This window comes from Echiichthys vipera (assembly GCF_963691815.1).
Source record: "Echiichthys vipera genome assembly, chromosome: 14".
Lineage (NCBI taxonomy): Eukaryota > Metazoa > Chordata > Actinopteri > Perciformes > Trachinidae > Echiichthys > Echiichthys vipera.
In genome coordinates, this window is record NC_139839.1 from 3,244,105 (window position 1) to 3,270,968 (window position 26,864).

General features: G+C 42.5%; 1 protein-coding gene across 7 annotated transcripts; it reads right to left on the minus strand.

Moving 5' to 3' along the window:
- Nucleotides 1–592: 592 nt before the first annotated feature.
- emsy (EMSY transcriptional repressor, BRCA2 interacting) lies at nt 593–25,128 on the minus strand. 7 transcript variants are annotated; one of them, XM_083927008.1, is made up of 21 exons: nt 24,919–25,128; nt 22,047–22,155; nt 21,827–21,926; nt 21,615–21,689; nt 20,876–21,051; nt 20,628–20,783; nt 19,025–19,284; nt 18,703–18,928; nt 17,070–17,288; nt 16,681–16,830; nt 16,425–16,598; nt 16,204–16,340; nt 14,357–14,395; nt 13,639–13,812; nt 8,876–9,068; nt 8,624–8,791; nt 7,348–7,503; nt 6,824–6,999; nt 4,127–4,711; nt 2,750–3,142; nt 593–1,603 (listed from the first exon to the last, which is right to left on the minus strand). In XM_083927008.1, exons 2-21 carry the CDS (start codon nt 22,150–22,152, stop codon nt 1,421–1,423), a joined length of 3,846 nt encoding a protein of 1,281 aa, XP_083783134.1. In that variant the 5' UTR covers nt 22,153–22,155; nt 24,919–25,128; the 3' UTR covers nt 593–1,420. The 7 variants fall into 7 exon arrangements, with proteins under 7 accessions (XP_083783134.1, XP_083783133.1, XP_083783131.1 ...); XM_083927007.1 differs by having other exon boundaries at nt 7,348–7,506; XM_083927005.1 differs by having other exon boundaries at nt 13,639–13,827.
- Nucleotides 25,129–26,864: the final 1,736 nt, after the last annotated feature.

Below are 26,864 nucleotides of genomic sequence, written 5' to 3' on the forward strand. Positions count from 1 at the left end.
GCTTCATACACCACTGAGCAACTTTCACAGGACCCCAGACTTCAGCACTGTATCCAGTTATCCTCTTTACATGCTCAAACATGAGCTTTGCTTTTAGAGAGAGTTTGACACTTAAAGAGGGAAAGTTTACCTGTTCTCACCTCAAATCTTACTTTAACACGTGCAAGATGAAAAGATTCAAAAACAGTCGACAAGACGCACAAAAACTCAGAGGTCTACGGAAAGATCTGGAAACAAAGCCACGCATCGCCATTACGTCATCAATGCGTGTGACGTGTTACGGCGTGATGACGTATAGGCAGCAAGAAGCATTCGTTGAGGCCCAGGTAGTGTGAGTACAAACGGGCCTGGAGGGGGGGACAAGGACCCTAAAGCACGGGGCACGGTGCGGAAGGACAGTGTGAGTGCGTCCTAAGATATAATCGGGGGGATCCTCTGAAGTAACTGTTGAAGATCTGTGTTTTTAAACACGCAAATGTATCGCGCCGAACACCACGACTCCCTCAGTTTGTCTTTCTACATCCAAAAGCTAGATTTGTTTGAAATGCAACCAATAAAACGGCATAACCTGACATGTTTCTATTCAGCCCATTTATTGTGCAGATCTCAGTCATGTAGTTTGGAAAGGTATAAAAGAAATGCATAGTTTCAAACACACTATGCAAAAGCAAATGTATACTCAGTGAAATGCTCACAGCAACGTTTTGTAACTCCAGAATATATCTTCCAAAAAAAGGTACATTGTTTAATGCTTCTTCTTTTTTAATATATATATATCAGTTACAATGAACAGTAACACATGTTATCCTTCCTTCAGGACTCCTGTCTGGTTTCTGTTCCGCGCAGCAATTTCAGTCTGATCCAGCTTTGTTCTCTCGCCTGAAAACTGAAATCCCGTAAGCGTTTTAGGAGATTTAAACTGTTATGAAGCTGCACATCAGTCAGGAGAGAACACCCTCTTCAGCGGGTCGTAAAACCATCAGGTCATCAGAAGAACATGTCCATCAACAGGAGATCTTTTAGGGGAACACATCTTTGAAATCTCTCCGCACAATCAACATAATTGCAGGCTTGCAGCATTGTGATGCGGTCGTGTGTCAGTGAAATGATGTACGGTGGCACGCGGCACCATGCCAAAACGTCCAAATAATCAATTTCATGAACTGTCCTGGAAAGTTTGTTTGGAGAGGCTGCTGTCCAACCGTCTGGGTCTGCACTAAAACTAATCCTTTCACCTCGCTCCAACATTTTACATCCAGCGCTCCTCACTGGCAATAAAAACCATATGTGCCATTAGTTGTGGGGAGGGGAAAAAAACGTATTATGAACAAACTAATATTTTACACAAAGCATTTTTTTGCTGTTCACTATAAAAAAAAAAAAGCAGCCCGAAAGTATTTGTCCACCACGTCTGGGTTGGCTACGGTTGGTCGGGGGGGCTGGCTGCCGTGGCCTCGTCGTTGCTGCTGTCCACCTCCTGCTCCATGGGGCTGTCCTCCTCCAGCTGCTGGCTGGTGTAATTGGTGATCTCCAGGAAGCCGCTGGGCTCCACCACCACGTTGGACTGGCTGGAGTCTGGCAGGATAGAGTACTGAGGAATCACCTGCATGCGTTAGTCACATTTGAGTTTCAGTCAATTTCCAGTAAGATAACAATAATTACCCCATCTTATTAAAACTTAATTAATACATTTATCTGTAAATATAACCATCTGTTGCCCTCTTTATCCTCAGTGCAGTCCGATGCAAGCTACCGACCTATTTGAAGTTCACCAAAGGCGTTTTCAGACCAAAAGGTTAGCAATAGGGATCAATGAGAGTCTATTGATGGCGAGGCCTAGGTCACAATAACACATTTTGCGGGGCGATAAATTGTTCCAGAAATTATTGCAAGAAGCCATAGTATTGCCGTTTTGAGACCATTAGACACTAGAACTCAAAGTAATTTTAAATATCCAAAATAAATAAACAAAACAATAAATCAAATGGACTCTCAGTCTATTTTAACACATTGCTGTTTAGTTGCTGCTGTTTTAAAACAAATGCGTCACACTGTCTCACTCAGGTGAAGTGGTTCACCACGGTCGTTGGGTTTGAACCTGAAGTTCCCACACGGCAGCTGTGGCGTTCACTTTGAAACCAACTCCATCTTTGTTTTTACACCTCCAGATCTCACCTAGCGTGTCCTCTAACCTGCTCCTCACAGGGCTCTCCTGCTGCACTCTGGTTAACTCCAGGGGCCTTCCCTAGCAGCTGAAAAACAGTGTTGTTGTAAAGTAGACTCTTGCGTTGCGCTCCACCATGTTGAAAAGGTCAAAGGTTATCCCATGTATCAAAAGTTTCTACGAGCTCCCCAGTGGAAATTACCACATGAGGGGGTATTCATGTGCAGTTTTCACGTCAGCTTTTGGTGTTTACCATATTTTCCATAGGACCTGAAGGCACCATGAGTGAAAGGTACCTAACACCCAGAGCTACTGCTGGCAATCAGCCTGTTGTTTACTGTAACCAGTGTAGCATGAACGTATGGTGGAATAGTGGCTGGCTAGTAGTCCTCCTGTGATGGGAGAGCATCTACTCTGAAGTATGCGCAAAAATATTCAGCGATCCAAGAACTACGGTTTTTCCTGTGGTGCAGATAAAATAAAAACAAACGGTTTTTACATCTATGTGAAGTTTCCTCTGGTCTGAAAACACCTTTTGATGACTTCTAAATATATCAAGAGGTTAATATGCGACAGATATCTCACCTCAATGACCTCCAGGTCTTCTTTGCTCCTCTGTGCTGTGAGGCTGAACTGCTGGGGCTTTGCGTGGGAATGATGCATCGAGGTCCCAGAGCTGCTGATAAACTGGCCTGAGTCCAGTGTGCCTGACACGGCCCGGACCTCCAGGGCTTTCCCCAGAGGGGCGCAGTCGCTGGAGGAGTCCACCACCATGGGCTCCGTGCTCGGATCGATCTCCGCCTCCATCATGGAGATCTTCAGGATGTCCGACACAGAGGGCTTGTCTCCTGAGGGCCTGGAGCTGGACTCGGGAATCAGTTTGGCGGTGGCCTCGCCGCTGCTGAAGACCGGCGATGAATGATGGGCGCTGCCGAAGGTGATCTTGGTGACAGTGGCGCTCTGTGTGATGATCGGCTGCTGTGGTAAAGATATTTGAGGAAAAACAAAAGAAACGGGAATGCATATGAGTTCAAGTTCTGCAGTTCAGTCACTTTTGTTCTGATAAATTTAAATTCAGAGACTCAAAAAAACTGAAACGCACAGCAGCCGTTAATACAACTATAAATCAATTGTTATCAGACTGCGTCCTGTTCAAGGTAAACGTGACAAGGAAAGGAAGGAGAACCCGGAAACCTTCACAGGTCAAGATGCCTCAAAAAAACCTCATTAAGGGCACACTCACACTGTCCATCTGTACAGTGTCCAAACAGGTTTCACAGCTAAAGTCTAGTTCGTTAGACCAGTGTGAGTGCAACCGTGCCGCTCCTAGTTGCGGCACGCTTGCTGGCCACGGCCCGTTTGGGAGAGGTGGGCTTTAGTAAAGCACGTTTGCACATGTACGAGCAAGAGCGTGCGCACGTGTACGAGCACGAGGCCTACGGCGGGGTCTGAGGTCATTTCCTGTGCGCCTGTTGGGACGTAGAAAAAAGAAGGAGGGACCATGCGCGGACATTTAAAACAATGGCGGTGAAAGGTTGACGTTGGTGTGATGCGGAGGTGGAGTGTTTACTGCAGATTTGGTCGATGAAAAGATTCAAAAACAGTCGACAAGACGCACAAAAACTCCGAGGTCTACGGAAAGATCTGGAAACAAAGCCACGCATCGCCATGACGTCATCAGTGCCTGTGACGTGTTACGGCGTGATGACGTATAGGCAGCAAGAAGCATTCGTTGAGGCCCAGGTAGTGTGAGTACAAACGGGCCTGGAGGGGGGGACAAGGACCCTAAAGCACGGGGCACGGGACGGACGCACAGTGGGAGTGCGCCCTAAGAGAAGAATCAGAAGTATCTACCTCAGGGCATTTTAGTTTAAAATCACACTTGACAGGTGTGACTTGTTATGTCTTTGCTTAAATCAAGAAAAAACGAATGCCCCCAGGGTGGGCGTGAAAACCACTTACTTGGCTGGAGGCGGCCTTTTCAGTGCTGACAGGGTGGTGCGCCTGCAGTGGAGGAGGGTGGGACATGGGTGTGTGCAGGGGTCTGTGGTGGGACGTGGGTGCTTGCTGGAGCTTTGGGAGCTGAGGCGTCAACAGGGGTTTGGGCGGCGTGCCCGGGGTTGTGACCTTTTGGACCCCGGTTTGTGCCGGTGCAGTCAGGAGGGGTCTGTCTTTGGGGCTCTGGGTCAAGGCCTGGGGTTTGGGCTGGATCTGCTCTCGTAGCTTCGGGAGTTTCTTGGTCAGAGTAAGAGTGGAGGGGAAGGCAGCGGAGGAAGAGGAAGGCTGGCTGATTTGAGGTTTGCTATGCAGTTGTGGCGGCTGGGTGGAGGCGGAGGTGGAGGTGGAGGTGTGCCGGCTCTGCTTGGCCTCTGCCTGGCTGGAGGGAGGCGGATGAGAGGCTGCAGAGTGGGTGGTTTGATTCAGGGGATCTGCAGCTGGTTGGCTGGAGGAGGAGCGGTAAAACAAGCCCGTTTGGGGGTCCAAGGTGTCGCCTTCCAGCTCGCTCACCTCTAACACGGCCTCAGTTTTACCGTGGCTGTCAGAGGGCTGAAACACACACACACACACACACACACACACAAAGAAGAAGGATGAGGTCATTTTAAAAAAAGCGTCATTTCACTCAAATCCCCCAAAACACCGTCTCACGCCGTGCTCTCGCTTTAGTTTCAAGTTATTTGTCAACAATTACAAGAAGCAGTTGTTGACAAATGAAAATCAATAGGAGAAGAACAAAATATAGACCTAGCTTGCATCGCAATACATTATCATTACACTTGTGCTAATATCGATATTAATGTGAAATTGAAAAATATTGATAAAGATATTGATATTTCTTTTAAAAGTATTATAATTTTTGCACTTACTTGTTAATCTTTTTAGTGTTCTGTACATTATATAAACACGTAATTTTACATTTGAATGATTAAAGTGTCTCGGAGCAAAGTACCGCAGTCAAAAACATATATAAAAAATAGAAAAATTGCCAATAATATTGAAATTACACAGGGAATGATGTGCATCAAGTTGTGCAGTTAAGTGCATGATGTGCAAAAATATAGATGACTATCTTTCAATGTGTCAAATAAAGCAGAATTGTGAGTTAGTTAAAGCTAAACTATTACTATTAAACATAGTAATGAATATAAATGATTGTAGACAGTATTTGCAAATGAATAACAATGTAAAAAAGGATGTAGTACATGTAAATGCATAATGAGAAGTAATACGTGTTTAATTGTTAACATTGAAACTACAGTGCTGTCTCCTGAAGATGTAGTTCCTGGTGTGAACGCGGTTTACGGCGTGCTCTGGATTCTTTTTAGTGTTAGTCAGCGTCATTGTATAAAAGGTGGAAGTCTCCAGACCTGGGAACATTTATCCAGTCCGTACCATTAAAGACAAACGAGAAAGTGTTTTTACTCTGGCCATTTAAGTTATAGTCTATTTAATATAATAGATACAAACAGTCACGTGTTATATCATCTACTGCTTTGCTTGTGCTTGTTGCTATGGCGCCGTACGAGGTGGCCGCCTGTAACAGCAGCTCCCGTGGGTTTTTACGTTTTTAAAAAGCTTTTGTTGTGTTTGTGTTTTGGTTTTTGCTCAACTTTTGGCGCCTCTTCTCCGGAGACTGGGAGAGGACGAACACCTTTCTTTTTTTGAACTTTTACAGCACTTTTTGTGATGTTTATGTTTTTGTGATGTGACCCTAGCAACAGAGGGTCAGGAGCGCATCACTGAGCACATCGTTTACACACGCGACCAGCTGATTGCGCTGATTGAATGCCATATTCTATTGTATTTGTTTACGTATTGCCCAGCGTGTCCATCCTAAACCCACAACAAGAACTATAATGTTAATTACAGCTATATTGTTGTAAAAATCGTCCATGTGGCGAATGATTTTGATCCATTTCAGAGTGATTTGACGAACGATAAAGACATCTCTCTCTCCTCGGTGGTGCTTAAAGACGCACGGCAGCAGCTGCTTTCCCAGTTTTCTTCACATCATTATTACCGTATTTTCCGCACTATAGGGCGCACCTAAAAACCTTCAGATGTCTCCAAAGCCGACAGTGCGCCTTATAACCCGGTGCTCCTTATATATGGACCAATATTGAGCCACAACAGGTCTCCAACTACGGTGAGCAGCCGCCAACTCTATTTTCCCCCGTAGAAGAAGTAACGCGCGGTGCATGTTGAGATATACGACTGCGTGAAGCGTGCCGTTTCATTTCCATGTGTGTGTTTGTGTAAAGAGCCCAAAATGGCTCCTGTTAAGAGACACGCTTACGACGCAGAGTTTACACTCAAGGCCATTAGTCACGCAGTAGAACACGGGAATAGAGCAGCAGCCAGAGAGTTGAACATGAACCAATCAATGGTGCCGAAGTGGAGGAAGCAACAAGACGACCTCCCCTGACTGTTTTGTTGACGTTCCCTTTAGCGCAGCTCCATCTAATGGATGCAGAACGTAACCCCAGCCTCGACTGTAGCGTCTGTTCTATGCGCCTTATAATGTGGTGCTCCTTAAAGTGCGGAAAATACGGTAATAAGAAAAACAACCTAAAAGTTAAATCCAGTGCTTTATAAATGTTGCATCTGGCGTGTGTGATGAACACTCTTTCTGTAAGCTCACTATGACACCGTCCTCACCATGTGGCTGACGTGCGAGGCTGCAGAGAAAGCGGCGGTGACCACGGCGGCCGCGGCCGGTTTGGTTACCACGGTAACCTGGCTGCTGATTTTGTAAGGCTTCCCCAGCTGCTGGCTGGAGGACATGACCACGTTGTCATCCTCTGAGGGCGCTCCCGCTCTGCTGCCGACTTTACCTGCCAGAGGAACCACAGTCGTGCTGTCAGATGAGCATCATTAAAAACACACTTGTATCAGGTTCATCAACGCGTGTATGCCCGGTCCTGACTATACAAACAATATTTAATATCACTAATTCATATAAATATTAAAATATATATTTTAAGGTGCATGTTTTGCTGTTTGCTGTCCCTGTTTTTTATGTTTAATATGAAAATACTTTTACTTGAGTCTGATTTTAAAACTTAATTGACTATTTCTGAGTTATCCTGTGGTATTACAGCTTTATTAGTCAAATATCTTCGTACATTTGAGCCACTGATCTATTGTGTACATACGTCATGAAGCAGACTGTAGAGGCGTACCTGTTGGGACGTACTCGGTGCTGGGCTCAGCCTCTGAGGTGGAGGGTTTAGGGGACTCCGGGCTGGGCTTCTTCTCCTGGGCCAACTGGAGGGGCACGGCCATCTGACTCAGGTCGATGGTGTGCTGTCGGGGTTTGGACTCTCCCTTCTCCTTCACTGCTGGAGTTGAGCGCCGGGTTATTGAGTGTGTGACAACGATAATAACTCAGAGCAGCACATAAGAACAAATGTTTGATTTGTCAATCAGATCCTGAAACAAGAAGGCTTCATCAAATATATTTAGTTACCCAAATACGACATCAGGTAAATGTCTATTTGACTAATATTTCAAATGTGGTATGATTCACTTTATAAACGGTGTAGAAAGTACATCAGTATGAATTTTGACTATACTGCACTGACCATTAGAGCCACTGTATTTAATTAGCATGGGGGCTAGTGGACTTCTGCTCATGGCTTATTCCCAACAAGTTAGCAAGTCCTACCTTGTCCAATTATAATATGTCCTAGTAATACAGTAAAGAGTACAATAATAGCTGCCATGCAGTTGCCTGACGAGTGTTTAATCCCTTCAGAAGCATTTATATTAATAATTTAAGAGAAATTAATATACCAGGATATAAACCGTTAGCGCGCATGCTTAATTTTAGGCTATATCGCCAAGACCTAATGATAATTTTGGCATCATTATTCCCTGTTTCATTGAAATGAATATTAAAATTATCTCTTTTTTAATCTCTGCATCATCACAATACTTGAGTCCGAATGGTGTTTTGACTTCAGTAACTATTGCACCCACTGTGGTTGCATATTGCACTGGTTATTACTGCGTTTTCACTAAGATTTTTGATTAATTATGCTCTGAAATAAACATTTTTTCAATAAAGAACTGGTTCCAATTGTGTGCAGCTGAGGTAAATTATATATATATTAAGTATATCAGGTTTTTAACTAAATAAAAATATAAATAAAGTGGATCACAGTTGGGAATTTACAGTCAGGAGAAGGGGAATGTTATTGGAAGTTCTTCTGTATGACTCCATCTAAAAAAAATAGAGTTCACGCCTTTAAATACTCCGTGGGAATCTTTATCGCTCCCCAGCGTCTACCCATCAGCCCAGTTCCACAGGTTTGTTTGTTGCAAAGCCTCAGGCAGCAAACATAACTACCATCGGCCTTCTGGAAACGTAGACTTTCAATACAAGTTTAAATCTGCTGGTGTCAGCGCGCGTACAGGCGTTAGAGTCTGCAGCCTTCCCGCGGCACAAAGGCTCACCTGTTGTCTGTTGCAGCTCCAGCAGGGCTTTGATGGTGGAAGTGGCGGACTGGGATTCCCCACCAGACACCTCCTGGTAGATAATGGTAGGGGTGGACTCCACGGATACTTCCTGCTCGGTCCAATCCTGCTCCCTGGAGGACACCACGTGCACTACATGCTGAGGCTCTGAGGACGGACGGAGAAGATGTCGGACAAATGTTTTTTTTTCACTTTAAACTCTTGCCTAATGTTCCCAAATCTCAAGTTTACCTGGAGCGCTGCCATGGGAGGACTCGCCGGCTAAGGTGCTGGAGTCGTCCTTTGCGGACCCGTCCTGTCCCGGGGTCTGACTCTGCCCGATTTCTGCTGAGCGGGTCACCTGCTGCAGCGCCTCAGTGACCAGCTGCCGGGTTTGTTCGCTCACCAGCGCAGCCTGGAAGACTGGCTTAGGCTTAATGAGAACCTGGACAGAAGCAGAACAGGGGATCAAATGCGTATTTCACACACGATACTGTGATCCAGGAGTTGTCCATGTTTGGTTTCACAGTGTCCCACCAAACACTGGCTGCTCCTTTGCGTTGAAAGGAGCCAGTTGAGGTGGTTCAGGATCATCTGGTAAGGATGAACCCTGGGCGCCTCCCTAGGGAGGTGTTCCAGGCACGTCCAGCTGGGAGGAGGCCTCGGGGAAGACCCAGGACCAGGTGGAGAGATTAGATCTCCACGCTGGCCTGGGAACGCCTCAGGATCCCCCAGTTAGAGCTGGTTAATGTGGCCCGGGAAAGGGAAGTTTGGGGTCCCCTGCTAAAGCTGCTGCCCCCGTGACCCGACCCCGGATAAGAGGCTGAAGATGACATGATTAAGCCTTTATTACATAGGACAGACAGGAAATGGAGTGAGAGAGAGGGAGACATGCAGCAAAGGGCCGCAAGTCGGAGTCGAACCTGCGGCCTCTTTACATTGGGCGACTGCTCAAACCACTGTTCCACCGGCCGCCCCATTTGACATTGTTTTTGGCCTGGTGGGGGCTCCCGTCGCTGCACGATTATAGGGGCAAACACTGGGTTTGCATTGCTTCCAGCGTTACTTAAAGGGATTTACGTCACTTCCCTGTTCTCTCGCCAACTAGTTTTTGTTTCTAATACTTTTATTGTGAAGTGGACAGAATATCAAAAATACATCTTTCTTTGGTTTATGCAGTGCTTCATTATTTTGTAATATAAGTAACAAAGATGTCCTACAAGTAAGTAAATAAATAAAAAAAATACATTCAAATAAAATAAATAATAACTCCCTCTCTGACCCGTCCCGCCCGCCCACCCAGTGCTACTCACATTGTCCTACATCCTGTTTCAAGAAGGAAATAATTGGTTGCCACATCCTTTTGAAGTCTTCCAACCGACCACGAGGTGTAATGCATCAGTCTCTTGCTAAGTCGTTTTTTTACCAAGCGGCAAACTCCAGCTTGAAAAAGGAGGTCAACTGCAAATAACTGCAGTTTCTTGGATGGCGAGTCAATCGCCGTAGATGTAGATTTCCTTTTTGACCTTTATTTATTCATTCAGGGGCAGAACAGTGAATCTGCAGTCTGCTCTGCTGGCCACTGAGCAGCTCCACTGGAGCGGTTTTGGGTTTATGGGCCTTGCTCAAGGGCACCTCTGTGGTGGTAATGAGGGAAGGGCAAATGTTGGTTCTTGTGCGATCTGCTTTTTTGTCGTGTACAAAAATAATAAATATCCGCTCCACGCGCGTAAAACTCCTTTCTGATTCGACAAAGGTACAGCTTAGGGGCGGCAGTAGCTCAGTCAATAGGTGACTTGGCTGGGAACTGGAGGGTCGCCGATTCGAGTCCCTGTCTTGACCATGAATGGAGCGTGGATAGGTGCCAGTTCATCTACTGGGCACTGCCGAGGAGCTGTTGAGCAAGGCCCCGGTCCCTGGAGGCCCCCTCGCTCTGACATCTCTCCATTAGTTGCATGTATATAGGTCCTGTTTGTGCATGTGTGTGTATTTCGGGCCTGTGTGTGTGTAAAATGACAAAAATCGAGTGAGAATTGAATTTCGAATAAAGGAATTCTTCTTCTAGACCAGATCCACTCTTTCCTACTGAATATTCACAGGAGAGCATTTTGCATTTTTGGGTCGTTTAGTCGTCACGCAGGTTTCCCACTTATGACCCTCAATCACAAAGTCATATTTCCGTCTACTTCTTTTACATTTATGACCTGCTTACTGAACATTTAAGGAGTGAACAGGGTTTTGTAAACAGGTGCCGTTTGTCGTCACCGGAAAATGTTTTGAAACTTTGATACTGAAGTAAAAAAGTGTGTGATGTGATTCTCAGATTGCTGTTTGTAGCTTGTGGTTTCACTGAAACTGCACAGCGGAGGATTACTGTGGGTGTTGAGTACAGTACTGCGTGCATGCGTGCGTGCGTGCGTGCGTGCGTGTGTGTGTGTGTACGTACTGCAGATCTGGCTGACTCACTGACCTCAATTTCCCCTTGATGACTAAAAACAGAACGTGAATTCAGGCTATATTTAGACTTTGATATTGAAAGTATGACGTACTGTTTGAATGCATATGAAGAATCAGCAGTAATTGAATATATAATATATATATATATTATGTTAAAATGCTCATTATAGATGCTATTTTTCTTTATTCATCACTGTTTAAAGTGTAGGGAGGTGCCAAAGAAGCAAAAAACACCTGAAACCATCATAAAGGGATCACCGTAGTATATTCTGACACCTGTGTGTTCAATTCAAATTCCCCTGAAATAAATATGAGGGGAAGATCACCGGTGTAGTCAGTGATCGCTGTAGTTCTCACTTCTCTCGGGGACGGTTCTCTTTTAAAATCACTACCTGTTCTTTCAAATCCCACATTACTTGTCAGAATTGCACGAATTCTACAGAAATCTTCTACAGATCTAATCTCGTCTTGTTAAGTTTTTAGAAACGGGCCTAAAAAAATTAAAAAAACATCCCAAAGGAACTGAAAACCCTACAGAGGCTGCTGGTTTCATTGTTCAGGTCCATTAACACAGCAGCGTCTTACGGGGGCATCTCTGGGCACGGATTATAGAGATTAGAGAATATAAAATAAGAATGTTTGGAGCATCGATCTCTCTTTGTTGTCTCAAAGTAACACCCCCATGACTGTTATTTCAACTGGACATGAATGTGTACGCTTATATTTCTTTGGTCGCTTCCTTCGCCGCATACATTTACGGGCAAATCTAATATAATTAGTGATGCAGTAATCAAATCTTTTTTTGTAATCGAGTATTCTACCGATTATTCCATCGATCAACCAAGAAAAAACATTTATCAGTTTGCGTTATTACTCATCATTACTTACAAAAATATATTATGTCTGGGGTGTGGTGACCTAATGGGTGTATGGGTGTGCGTGTGTGTGCGTGCGTGTGTGTGCGTGAGAGAGGAGATGTGTGTGTGTTTGTGTTGAAGGCAATACGCTCGCAATTTACGTTACTACTACTAAGTTACTATCTTAAGAATTCAAAGTGGTACATTAAATTCTACCTGACCACGTGTTTTTACTCAAACAGGTTTCAAAGACAAACAGATTTATTTAAAACATTAATTAGAGAAAGATTTGACTTTACTATACGACTAAACTCTAGAGACTGATCAGGGAGGGGACGTCATATTTAACATTCATGAAAAACGAAACAGAGAAGAGTTTCTCACCAGGACAGCTAACGTTACGCATTTGCTTCCTGTTTCTCTGTAACTACGGCAACCGCCCTCCTTAAACCGGAACAGTGGCGCTCGGTGAAGTGGCTGCTTTGGGCTCAGACGCTGAATCATCGATGAGGTGCTGTTGTGGTAGAACACTTCTAGTTTGCAGTGGACACTTTGCAATTTATGCAATTTTTTTAAGTGTGTGTGAAATGATCCCAAACGTATTCTCTGCCTTTTACTGATGTAGTGGTGTGCATCCGCAAAAACGGTCCGTGCGGAACAATGATCCCTGCGCTGAACAGGCCGCACAAGAAGAATGCCTTTATTCATCCCGCAATGGGGAAATTCAATTTTTACTCTATTTTTTCATTACACACACACACACACACACACACACACACACACACAACTAATGGTTAAAGCGAGGGGGGCTGCCAGAGACCGGCCTTGCTCAACAGCACCTCGGCAGTGCCCAGTAGATGAACTGGCACCTCTACAGCCACCAGTCCACGCTCCATTCATGGTCCACACAGGGACTCGAATCAGCGACCCTCCGGTTCCCAGCCAAGTCACCTATGGACTGAGCTACTGCCGCCCCAACACGCAAGATAGGAATCAAACGAATCATCAAGGCAGATAATTTGCCTCGTGATTTTTTTTTGTGTTTTTTAATTGTTTCAGCCCTAAATATAATAATGTCAATCCCCGTTTGTTGGACTGACACAACCCCAGTCTGCTCGCTCCAAACAGACACATGACCCTGATACAGGAGACAAACTCTGTAGTCTGCAGCTGTTTGACCTGAAAGAGCAGCAGACTCATTAATAACATTGACTCGTCTCTCCCCCTGAATTGGGGAAGTAGATGGAGGAAGAGGAAAAGGTCAGTGTCAAAGCCCCATTATAAAAAAACTGGGGAATTTCCTCTTCTGCGTAAACGGATGCACGTTTGCTTAATTTACTACAATGAATTTCTCCAGAAAATACCCGTTGCAGCTGTCTCTAAAATGGGCAATACGAAAGAAACTTCTACCTTGTTTTGGTGCTTTTCCTATAATGACTCAAACATGTACAGCAGACACTTGTGGTTACCTGATAGATCAGCAGGTCATATGAAAATCTGCCTGGTGTTAATCATATGACACCCTTTTTGGCCCGTGGTTAACCTGGATCCAATGATGATTTTAATTTCAAGCCTTAAAGCCACAATGACTGACTGAAAAATCCCCTCCGTGGTGCGTGGGATATTTCATAGCTGTAGATTGATGCAACACAGCTTAACAATAAAGAGAACTAAAGAGATAACTAGCTGGTGGCGCCTCACCTGAGTCTTTCCCTGCTGGCCGTAGACGATCTTGGTCGGGATGATCTTGGTGGCGGTGGACTGTGACCCAGAGCTCATGCCTTTGGGCTGTGTGACGATCATCTTGGTAATGGGTCTGGAGGCGGTGATGATGGCGGGTTTGGTCCCCTGAACAGCCTGCAGGCCCTTCTCGCCCTGAGGCACAAACAGCTGACAATTTATTCCAACACATCTGTATACAAACAGCAGCTGCAGCACGGGAGAAAGCCCCAGTAACGCACCGTAGATACTGTCAACTTCAAATACTTATGTGTAACAAAGTGACTCCAGGGCTATGCAAGCCCTGTTAGAGTCTATAAGACCATCATATTCATAATAAATCACAATTTTAATGTTTATCTTGGCTAAGACAGTTTATCTTTAGACACTAAAAATAGCTATATCATTTTAAGACACAAGAAAACAAATTTAAAGTAAAAGTTCTACATTTTGACAGAGTCTGGACGGCTGTTTCTCTCGTTTCCAGTCTTCGTGCTAAGCTAGGCTAAGCTAACCAAATGCTGAGTGTAACAGATCTAAGAGTGACATCAATCTCAATATCTAACTCTCCGCCACAAAGTAAATAAGCATATATCCACAAACTGTTCCTTTAAAAACACAAATGCAACATATGAATGTATTTAACACATTGTAAAACCTTGAATTCATGAAATGTAATATAATAAAACATTTAGAGGACCTTTGTGTAGGATATGAAGGTTTGTAACTTTGGCTCCACCTAATGGTTGTATCAAAAAAGACAGTGTCACAGCAGTGAAAGAAACGGGCTGAAGTCAGCACACAAAAAACTGCAAAGGTCTACAAATAAACATTTATGCCATCGGAAGAAATTGGAAGATTTATTCACTCTTAATCTACTGATTCATTTCTCAGTTAATGGATAATCAGTTGGTCTGTAAAGTTCCCAGAGCATCAGTCCCATCCGACAAATCACAGAAGAGTAAGAAAACTCATAAATATTCATACAAAATCAAATTAATGTAACTATGTATACCGCACGGTTTCTAAAAGGATGATTACGACGGGCTCGCGCTGTGGACGCGCCGTTAAGACGACGTGATTGCGCAGATTTCAAAGTAGAGGTAGAGAGAAGATAGCGAGAGAAAATGAAAATGTCAGAAGTTTGGGATCATTTCAAGCTGAATTAAAATCGTAAATCCGTATGGTTTTGGTATCTACTGTAAAACCCAACTAGATTAGCACAACCGCACAGCATCAATGCTTCAGCGTCTCGGTAGAAATGTGTCTACACATCCAGGAGACCTGACACAAGGTAAGAATTTGTTTCTAGCCTAGGCCTCTTTGGCGTTAAGGGCGCATTCACACTGTCTATCCATACCATGCCCAAACAGGTTTTACGGGTAAAGTCTAGTTTGTTTGACCACGCCTAGCTGCGGCCAACTGGCCGTCTACGAGGCCTACGGCGGTTCTGAGGTCATTTCCTGTGCGCCTGTTGGGACATAGAGAAAAGAAGGAGGGACCATGCGCGGACATTTAAAACAATGGCGGTGAAAGGTTCACGTTGGTGTGATGCGGAGGTGGAGTGTTTACTGCAGATTTGGTCGATGAAAAGATTCAAAAACAGTCGACAAGACGCACAAAAACTCAGAGGTCTACGGAAAGATCTGGAAACAAAGCCACGCATCGCCATGACGTCATCAATGCGTGTGACGTGTTACGGCGTGATGACGTATAGGCAGCAAGAAGCATTCTCCGAGGCCCAGGTAGTGTGAGTACAAACGGGCCTGGAGGGGGGGACAAGGACCCTAAAGCACGGGGCACGGGACAGTGTGAGTGCGCCCTAAGATTTAACTGCAGGCGAGCCTCTGGGACCTCATCTCCCAGAGTTCCTTTGGAAACCGAACAGTTGTAGGAGGAGAGAAGGGGAACGACATAAAAAAAAAATGTCACAAACTGTGCGACACGTTTGATTTTGGCGCTGGAAAGTCGCCGCAGACGCTCTGATCGTACTTCTAGGCAAACCAGCAGATACAAACGCTTCATTAGCTGGTCAGACGATCAACCACCATTGTTTTAATTCACTCTTTGATACGATAGGAACAGACGATTAACTAGATGGAAATCTTATGGATTCCAACTTTGATGACTTTAGAACCTAAGGACGCGTTTAACCTGCTCCAGCTCACTGCAGCCGGGCAGCACGTGCAGATGAGGCTGCACCGCGGACCCAGCGACTTGTATGTGGCGATTTCATATTGCTTAAATACGGCACTTAAAAGCACTAATTGGGTTTAGCTTTTTGACAGATGACTGTACGCAATTTAAGGTATAAAATGTTTGATTTTCTACGAAGGAAACCGGTTAGTTCTTTTTAACAAACGTGTCGTATTTGCCTTATTCCTCTTTAGTTAAGTGAAAGTAGTTCGTATATGATTACTCGATTAATGGATGGAATAATGGCTAGAAAACTTGATAACTAAATAATAATAATTTCATTTTCTCAAAAACATACGACGCAAATGTTCTGGCTGCTTTCAGAGGGATTGATAGAGTTGTTCAACTGACCCCAGCGTTTAAAAGCGTGGTGACCACATTCTTCCCGGGTAGTCCTTGGATGGTCGCCCCTTTGCCTGTGGTTTTCTGAACCACGATGACGTTTGGCTTGGAGGTCATGGGGATGGTGGTGATCTTCGTCGTCGTGCCTGTCGCAGAGGGAAGCCAATATTTTATCAACGCGGCACAGAACGTGTTAAAATCACAGCAATGTCAATCTCTCACTGACTCACCTGAGACGATGTTGCTGCTGATGATCTTCCCGCCCAGAGTGGCCAGAGACTTTGGCACCACTGTGATGATGCTGCCGCTGGTCGTCTTGACGTAGGTGGCCCCGCCGCTGGAGGCTGATATTCTGGCGCCGAGGCTGGGGTTAACAGGCGGCCTTGTATAGGTGGCCTGAGTAGCTGCACACAACAATACAGTGTTTCTATTTAATCACCAGAACTCAATACTTGGTTGCGTACAGGCGAGTTTTGCGTCCCTCACCTGTGGCCTGGGTGACCAGTTTGGTGGTCATGATGGCCCCGTTGCTACTGACGACCATGATGGGGGACGAGCTGCTGCTGGACAAAGCCACTGATGACGGCTTGGGCAGGATTTTGCTGGGCTGAACCTGCTGAGTGATAATCTTGACCCCTGTAAACACGCACACGGTACATTGACTCAGAACAAGGAAACGTTGAAACATAATCGCAACCTCGGTCTTCTGCAAGAACTCCATTTAAACCTTAAGGGTTAAAGAAAGAATTAAAAAACTAGAAAAAGAAAGATATAAAGACCTAAAGAGATAAAGAAAGAATGAAAAAAACTACAGAAAAAGAAAGGGATAAAGAAAGAAAGGTATGGAGATGGACGGCTCATGTTGCCAGTCTTACCAGACTCCTGTTTGATCTGTATGGTGGGCTTGGAGCCCGGTGAGGTGCTGGTGGTCTGGGTCTGGCCCACACTACAGACCCCCATAGATGAGCCCTGCTGCAGCTGTTTGGGCGACTGCTGTTTGGGGAACTGGGCCAGGATCTGAGCCGGTGACCCCACCAGGGTCTTAGGTGAAGGAAGTCTGGCTGAAGCCATCTTTACCCCAGTGGAGGCTGCACCTGCAACAGTGAACACCGTACTGTTATGGTGCACGGCCACAGTGGCTGTTTCCCAGCAACGCACACTCCTCAGTGACCAATGACAAACAGAGGAAACAGGCTAGGCGTCTCAAAGCGATGGCTGCAGGTTTTTAATCCAACCAACCAAGCAAGAACACACCTGACTGGAGTTATTCAACCACCTGAATCGCCTTCACACAGTTGGATTTGTTGGATCAGGTGTGTTCTTGCTTGGTTGGAATAAAGACCTGCAGCCACAGCGTCCCCCCTTTACTGGATCAGTTTGAGACAACTGGCTCCACCCTCCAATAGCTGCACGGGCGGCCTGCTCCTGGATCTCACATCAGACCAACGCGGGAGCTGGTTTGGAAACTCTCTTCTTTCATGAAAACAGTTCACAGGAATGTCTTTATGGGCTGGGCGATATCGCAAAAACATATCACCATTCTTTTACAGTAAAATCAGGATTTCATCACATCTTTTTACATTGATTTTTAATTATTTTGCAAGTTACTGAACAGTGCAAGTATTTCCCTATGTTAAAGCACAGCCCTAAAAGAGGAAAAATATAACCTTTCTGAACAGATTTGAATCAGTTTGTGCAAATTTGTGCCAAAAACAATGGACATTTACGCCATTTTTCATTTCACTCATTTCACTACAAAACCTGCATAAATGTGTTCAGAGGAAATCACTCTCACTGTAGTGTGTGTGTGACTGCGTGTGTGTCTGTCTGTGACTGTGTGTGTGGCAGGTTCGGGCGAGAGGCGGCCTCTGAAGTGACAGCGCTCGCTCCTCGTTGAACACATTAGGAGTCCGCGGTTGCACGGGACATATAGCTATTATTTTACTTAGCTGACGCTTGCGTGCTGTTAGGACACGGTAGTTTTTCTATTTTCATTTTCAGCCATGATTTCCGGCTACTCTCCAAATCAAACATGATGGGGAACGAGGAATCCTCGTCACTGTAGTTCGCTGGGGTTGGTTGATCGGCGTGTCTTTAGGGTGGTGCATGAAGCGAACGAGCCAATAGTGTGATTTGGCTGAGATTAGAAAACAAAAAAACCTGATGCGTCTGTGCAGATTATAAAACAGCAGTGGACAGAATGAGCCCTACAGACGATACTGGGATCTCTCTGCTTCAGCAGATCGTCAACACGGTTTAATCCTTCCCCATCTAATATCGCCCACACCTAGCTGGAAGATCCTGGTTTGCCTAAAGAATCCTGGACCTCAAATTATGCAAATGAGGAGTAAACTTGACACCTCGTTGCTTGAAACTTGTCACTGCGCCACCACAATGCACTGCCCAGGGGCTCACATAGACAATGAATGGGAAGCTAGCTATTCCTGTAATGTCATTGTAAAGGAAAGTTCTGGACATTACTTATGTAGGTGCAGAGGAAGGACCTACATGTTGTTGACATGACCACTGAAGGAGTAGAGGAAACCACTGTGGTCACGGCCACGGTGTTGGAAGGGCTGGCGCTGGCGGGGAAGACCACCGTCTGTTTCTGGGAGGAGGCGGTCAGCATTGACGTGGACACCAGCTTGGACAGAGCGGCGTTGTTGTGAGCGTGAGACTTGGACAGGATGTTGGGCACAAAGTTGGAGCTGGGAGACGTCGTCACGATGATCACCTGAATGAAAACGGAGACATTTAAAACTCAAGTATTGCGTAGAGAGAGAGCGAGAGAGAGAGAGGCGTAGAGAGCGCGGGGACAAGCGGCGCTCACCTTCTGCGTGGTGGTGTTGGTGGTCTGGATGGTGGGCTTGGTGAAGGTGATCTTGACGGGGGACAGGTGGGGCGGCAGCGAGTTGGCGATGCTCTGCATGATGTTGCTCATCTTGGGGCTGCCGCTCACCGGCACCGTGATGTTCTTGGATACCGACGGGGACACCTTGGAAACCTCCTTCAGCATCACCGGCGACGAGCTGGACGAGTTTGTCCGCCGACGCTTGCGCGGCTTCTCGTCCTCATCGGAACAGCTCACACCTGCGAGGGGGATGGAAGACGGGGGTTCAGGATACCAGAGAGATGACAGGAGTTCTGTCTTGGGCTTATCCGTTTATGTACTGATCATTTTCTCTATTCATTGTTTCACCGGTGCAGACAGATGTCCGTCCTCCACAGAGCTGAGTCTGTCCGACGTTCCTGTCTGTTAAAGGGAAGGTTTCTGTTGCCGTAGTGTGCTCAAAGGGGAAATTGTTGGGTCTATGTAAGTCATACATAAGTCATAAAGTGTCCTGAGATAACTTTTGTTATGAATTGGCACTGTAAAAAAAATTGAAATTAATTGAAATTGGGGATTAAATCCCGGCTGGGTCGCTTCTGTGTGGAGTTTGCATGTTGTCCCCATGTCTGCGTGGGTTTTCTCCGGGTTCTCCGGTTTCCTCCCACAGTCCAAAGACGTGCAGGTGTTGGGTTCATTGATGACTCTAAATCACCCGTAGGTGTGAATGGTTGTCTGTCTCTGTTCGTCTCTATGTGTCCTGTGATAGACTGGCGTCCTGTCCAGGGTGGACCCCGCCTCACGCCCGATGCCAGCTGGGATCGGCTCCAGCCCCCCCACGACCCCGACAGGGACAAGAGGTTGAAGATGAATGAATGAATTGAAATTGTTTAAATAGTAGAAAGTGGAAGCACTTTTTGCCATTTTTGCTTTTAAAATTTACTTAATTAGGATGATTTGTTTGACTTATCCGCGTTAATCAAAATAACTGCTTTAATTATCCGGCAATCAAAAAACGTTTCAGTTCAAATTCTTCCATCAGTCTTTTCTGTTTGTTTGTGAAATTCAAACCAAGAATAAATAATTGTAGCAAAGTCTAAAAGCATAAAATCGAAGGTAAACACTGAACATTTAAAAAAACCTCCACTGTAAAAAATCCTGATTTTCAACTTCCTGCTAAGGTGTATGAACCGGGAACTCTTACAAATACTATGAGACGAAAATAGAATGTGATGTTAAGATGTTAATGCGCGGACACATTTCTCCTTCCCTTCCTAAATCCGCCTGTTCGACACCAGCTGTTCACACGCAAACACACGTTGGCAGCAGATGCTCGTGGAATCGTCAGATTCAATTGAACAGATCCTGCGAGACGCCGCGTTCAGGAAATTTTAATCACAGCCAGAGACAACGGCTGCATTGTGGGGAGAATTTCTGAATCGTTAGTCCTGCGGCAAACCTGAGCCATCAAACACTGAAAGGATGAGCTTCCGTTGGAGGCGTTAGGTCTGTTCTGTAGTAAACCAGCGTTGTAGCGCCCCCTTTAGGCTTAACAGCACGCCTGAGGAGAGCAGAAGTTTGAAAATGGTTTGACGCTGACACTCACTTTTCACATAGACCGTGCTCCCGCTGGGCAGCACCACCACGTTGGATGAGGGGCTGGGTGGCCGTGGCGATTTCACAGTCGCTCCTATGGTGCCGCTGGTCGCTATAGCGCCGGTGGAGGTGCCGGTGGTGCTTGTGTAGGAGTAACATACAACCACTGCAGGGGGGGGGGGGATTAAACACGTCATTCAACAGCTAATGTGCTTTACAATACCACACTCTGTCGAATACAAAGTGGTGCTGGCCCACCTTCTTTGTTTCCCGTTTCAGCCGGCAAGAGAAGCGAGGCGTTCTGATTGGCTGTGGCACTGGCCACAGCATTAGCAGTCACAGTAAAGGCCGTCTGAGGGACCAGCCTTGGCATCAAGGGAACAAGCCGGCGCCCTTCAATGGACCATTCGGACGAGCTGTTTGGCCCCGACATACTGAAAAAGATGTCGTACACTGTTCAGTAATTAGACGTAACTTTTTAAACTTCCTTAGAGAAACAACCTCAAATTATTAAAGTGAAATTCCAGGTAGAGTCGCTAACATCCGGACGTGGCTAACAGTGATTAGCTCGGGGCAGTATGGTGAAGGCATTCAAAGGTCTTTTTTAACCACTAATACTGCTGAAAATAACAGCAAACCTCTGCAGCAGCATGAGAAGAGTCCCTACACACAAAACAAAGCACCAATGGGCTCCTTCCTTTGGGATTGACTTTGGTAATCCACTGTAATGGACTTTACTATGAGAGGAGCTGGTACAGGGGCCAGTAGGTAAGTCTTTAAAACACTCTTTTAATAAACTCTGGCTTCATTAACTACGCTGTTGCTGCTTTGTTTTGTGTGTTGGGACTCTTCTCATGCTGCTGCAGAGGTTTGCTGTTATTTTGAGCAGCATTAGTGGTTAAAAAAGACCTTTGAATGACTTCACGTGAGGTGCGTGGCCAACATAAGGCTCTGCACATGGCAAATGACACTCGTGCGTGGCCAGTTATACACTTACTGATACGCGATGGTCGTGAGGCGTTCATCATTGACAGCCCTGCGGACTTCTGCACGATGGCGCTCTGTTGAGATACTGGGAGGACGAGGGGAAGGGTGGGTGGTCAAAAATGGTACAGCATAGTTTAAATAAAAGTAAAAACGTTTGTGTTCAAAAGTCGGACTAATTGTTTCTCTCGATGGGCACGTTTTAGAATATAAGGGAACTCATACCCAAGGATTTTCGTGAGCTCTCCCAGCAGATCCTTCTTGTCCTTTGTCAGGTCTCCTTGGGCTCGCAGGGCACTGATGACCCCGGCGTAAGCCTCCAGCTCTGGGGAACACATCAACGCATGCGATTTCCATCAGATACACTCACATATGAGGCTCTTGGCCTGGTTAATGAATTTTGAAGTGTGTAAAAATGCCGTTCACATTGATTGCATGACCTTACCGAGTTTGCGGAGAATTCTTTTGCACTCATCCCGGCCCAGGTCGAGGATGGTGGGCCACACCACAGGCATGGTACCAGTCAGCACCGGTTTCTCCAGCTGAATCATGGGCTGAGATAAAATAATGCAAGATTAGACAACATGTTAGCATGAACCATACCATAAAACTCTTGATAATCTTTATTCTGATCATCCACGATAAACAGTTGAAAATAGATAAAAGTAGCGATAAACCGTGAAAATAGTTAGATAAAAGTTACGATAAACAGTTGAAATAGTTAGATAAAAGTTACGATAAACAGTTGAAATAGTTAGATAAAAGTTACGATAAACAGTTGAAATAGTTAGATAAAAGTTACGATAAACAGTTTAAATAGTTAGATAAATAACGATAAAACGTTGAAATAGTTAGATAAAAGTTACGATAAACAGTTGAAATAGTTAGATAAATAACGATAAAACGTTGAAATAGTTAGATAAAAGTTACGATAAACAGTTGAAATAGTTAGATAAATAACGATAAAACGTTGAAATAGTTAGATAAAAGTTACGATAAACAGTTGAAATAGTTAGATAAAAGTTACGATAAACAGTTTAAATAGTTAGATAAAAGTTACGATAAACAGTTGAAATAGTTAGATAAATAACGATAAAACGTGAAAATAGTTAGATAAAAGTTACGATAAACAGTTGAAATAGTTAGATAAAAGTTACGATAAACAGTTGAAATAGTTAGATAAAAGTTACGATAAACAGTTTAAATAGTTAGATAAAAGTTACGATAAACAGTTTAAATAGTTAGATAAAAGTTACGATAAACAGTTGAAATAGTTAGATAATAGTTACGATAAACAGTTGAATTAGTTAGATTAAATTAACGATAAGCAGTTGAAAATAGATAAAAGTAGCGATAAACCGTGAAAATAGTTAGATAAAAGTTACGATAAACAGTTGAAATAGTTAGATAAAAATTACGATAAACAGTTTAAATAGTTAGATAAAAGTTACGATAAACAGTTTAAATAGTTAGATAAATAACGATAAAACGTTGAAATAGTTAGATAAAAGTTACGATAAACAGTTTAAATAGTTAGATAAAAGTTACGATAAACAGTTTAAATAGTTAGATAAAAGTTACGATAAACAGTTGAAATAGTTAGATAAAAGTTACGATAAAGAGTTGAAATAGTTAGATAAAAGTTACGATAAACAGTTGAATTAGTTAGATAAAAGTTACGATAAACAGTTGAAATAGTTAGATAAATAACGATAAACAGTTTAAATAGTTAGATAAAAGTTACGATAAACAGTTGAAATAGTTAGATAAAAGTTACGATAAACAGTTGAAATAGTTAGATAAATAACGATAAAACGTTGAAATAGTTAGATAAAAGTTACGATAAACAGTTTAAATAGTTAGATAAATAACGATAAAACGTTGAAATAGTTAGATAAAAGTTACGATAAACAGTTGAAATAGTTAGATAAAAGTTACGATAAACAGTTTAAATAGTTAGATAAAAGTTACGATAAACAGTTGAAATAGTTAGATAAATAACGATAAAACGTTGAAATAGATAAAAGTAGCGATAAACCGTGAAAATAGTTAGATAAAAGTTACGATAAACAGTTGAAATAGTTAGATAAAAGTTACGATAAACAGTTTAAATAGTTAGATAAAAGTTACGATAAACAGTTGAAATAGTTAGATAAAAATTACGATAAACAGTTTAAATAGTTAGATAAAAGTTACGATAAACAGTTGAAATAGTTAGATAAATAACGATAAAACGTTGAAATAGATAAAAGTAGCGATAAACCGTGAAAATAGTTAGATAAAAGTTACGATAAACAGTTGAAATAGTTAGATAAAAGTTACGATAAACAGTTGAAATAGTTAGATAAAAGTTACGATAAACAGTTGAAATAGTTAGATCAATAACGATAAAACGTTGAAATAGATAAAAGTCACGATTAACAGTTGAAACACACACACACTCACACACTTCCTTACATATTCCACACACACAGTGTTGTTTTGTTAAATGGAAATGATCGTTGTTCTTCGTCATCATTGTCGCTACCAAACATATTTTGACGTAAGCTGACCATCACCTTTAATATGTTTTGCATTTTGTGCATTTTGAAATCCCCATAACTTTGTGAATTGGGTTGTTTTCCTCTCCCAAACAATAAAATGAATAAATAAATAAAAATGAATGACTAAACTGAACTATCACGCAGCTCTACTGCAGAGACAGTGCTTGTAGGATCTATTTGAAGTAGGTTTTGGTGTTTAATGACTTTAAAAATAATCCAGAATGTCACCAGAGATTAAAGAGATAATGCCAAACCCCATTAACAACAATTCATTTTATCTTGTTTAATGTCACACATGAATTAAGGACATACATGCTTGTTAAAATAATATATAACTCATCATATATTTTTATTTAAGAGTGAGCTTTCTAACTGTTTACACTGACCGCTACTGCCCCCTACTGGGCATCACAGTAACTACAACACAGTGGGCGTACAAGGCCAAACACACACACAAAAAGAGGCTGTTGTTGAATTAAAATGCTGCTTACAGAAGGATTCATAAGCCTAATGTTAGAGGAAGGACTAACAATACAAAAACCCTGCACGCCTGTTGTATCACACACACAATAACATTTAAATGTTGTATTTTCTGTGAACACAAGGGAGGGAAAGGCACGTAGCATCCGGGGCGACGCTTTCATTAAATCCCCCCATGCACAAACATGCAGAGACGTTTAAATGCACCCCGGGGTGAGGTGTGATATCTCACTTTATTCTGTGTTTGAGTTTAACGCAGTAAAAACCTTTGCAGGAGCCGGATCAGCGCCTTACCGTCGGTTAGCAGGGGCAGCTTCACGGCCTTGGTTATTCCGAGATCCGAAAAAACATGGCTCCCGAAAAGAGCTTCAGCTGAACCGCAGCATGGTGAAGTGACTCCCCGAGCAGGTGCATGAAAAAAAAACCCAAGTTAAAGGGTTGAAATAGGCCGATCCGCCCCAAAGATGCCCCGGTGTTTACGTTCTGTGTTAGCTGCAGCTGGCCTCTGGGATGGACGGCTGTTCTTCTTCTTCTTCTTCCGTTTCAATGGCGGCTGGAAAACAACTGTTAATGCGCTTTACCGCCCCCTACTGACACAGGGAGGACTGCACATGACTTAGAGCTCAATAAATCAATAAATTAATGCATTTATAGATAAATTAATAAATCCATAAATGCATAAGTAAATGAATAATACATAAATGCATAAATACATCTATAAATCAATACATCTATAGATAAATGAATAAATCAATAAATATATAAGTAAATGAATAATACATAAATGCATAAATACATCTATAGATAAATACATCTATAGATAAATTAATAAATCAATAAATATATAAGTAAATGAATAATACATAAATGCATAAATACATCTATAAATCAATACATCTATAGATAAATTAATAAATCCATAAATATATAAGTAAATGAATAATACATAAATGCATAAATACATCTATAAATAAATACATCTATAGATAAATACATCTATGAATAAAGAAACAAAGAAATGCATCTATAAATAAATGAATAATTAATGCATAGATACATATTAATAAATAAATGCATAAATACATATATTAATAAATGCATTGCTACATCTATAAATAATAAATAAATGAATAATAAGTACATTTATAAATACATCTATAAGTAAATAATAAATAAATGCATAAATACATCTATAAATAATAAATCAATGAACAATAAATAAATGCATAAATAAATGTATAAATAAACAATAAATAAATGTATAAATAAACACATGTATAAATAATTAAATACATATATAAATAAATACATCTATAAGTAAATACACAAAAGAATAAATAAATACATTAATACATCTATCAATAAATAAAATAATACAAAAATAAATACATATATAACAACAGACAAATAAATGAATAGTAAATGAATAAATACATCTATAGATAAACAATAAATAAATGCATAAATACATATATAAATCATTAGTAAATAAATGTATAAATACATATATAAATCATTAATAAACACATGTATAAATAAATGCATAAATACATATATAAGTAAATACACAAAAGATTAAATAAATAAAATAATACAGAAATTATTACATATATAACAACTTACAAATAAATAAATGAATAAATAAATGCATACATACATATATTAATGAAAAATGCATGCATACATCTATAAATAATTAATAAGTAAATAAAAAATAAATCCATAAATACATCTATAAATAAATACAAGTATAAATAAATAAATGAATAAATACATGTATAAATAAACACATGTATAAATATATGAATGAATAAATAAATAATAAATGAATGCATAAATTTTAAGCAAATGTTTCCTCACATGAGTTTGTTGTTAATTGTTATTTGTTTTTCAAATTGAAGTTAAAATGTATAGTAAAAGAAAGTTAGAAAATAAAATAAAGCATTGCCTTTGGAAATGTATTGGAGTAAAAGCAAAAACATACATTAAACGGAAACACTGGAGTAAAGAACAAATGTTCAACTGCGCGTAAAAGTCCAATTAAACACTTTAAAATCCCACAGTTTAGTGAAGTACGAGGAGCCCGTGAACGCACCGGGGTGGAAGGTGGGTTTCCTCCTCTTTCTGCGTGTTTTGGGGAGAGAGAGGGTGGAAGGAGGGGGGGCAGAGCATTTCCTTTCCCCCACATTTGCATCACACTGTGCAGCCAAAGACGGCCCCAGAGTGCGCTAGGAGCTGGG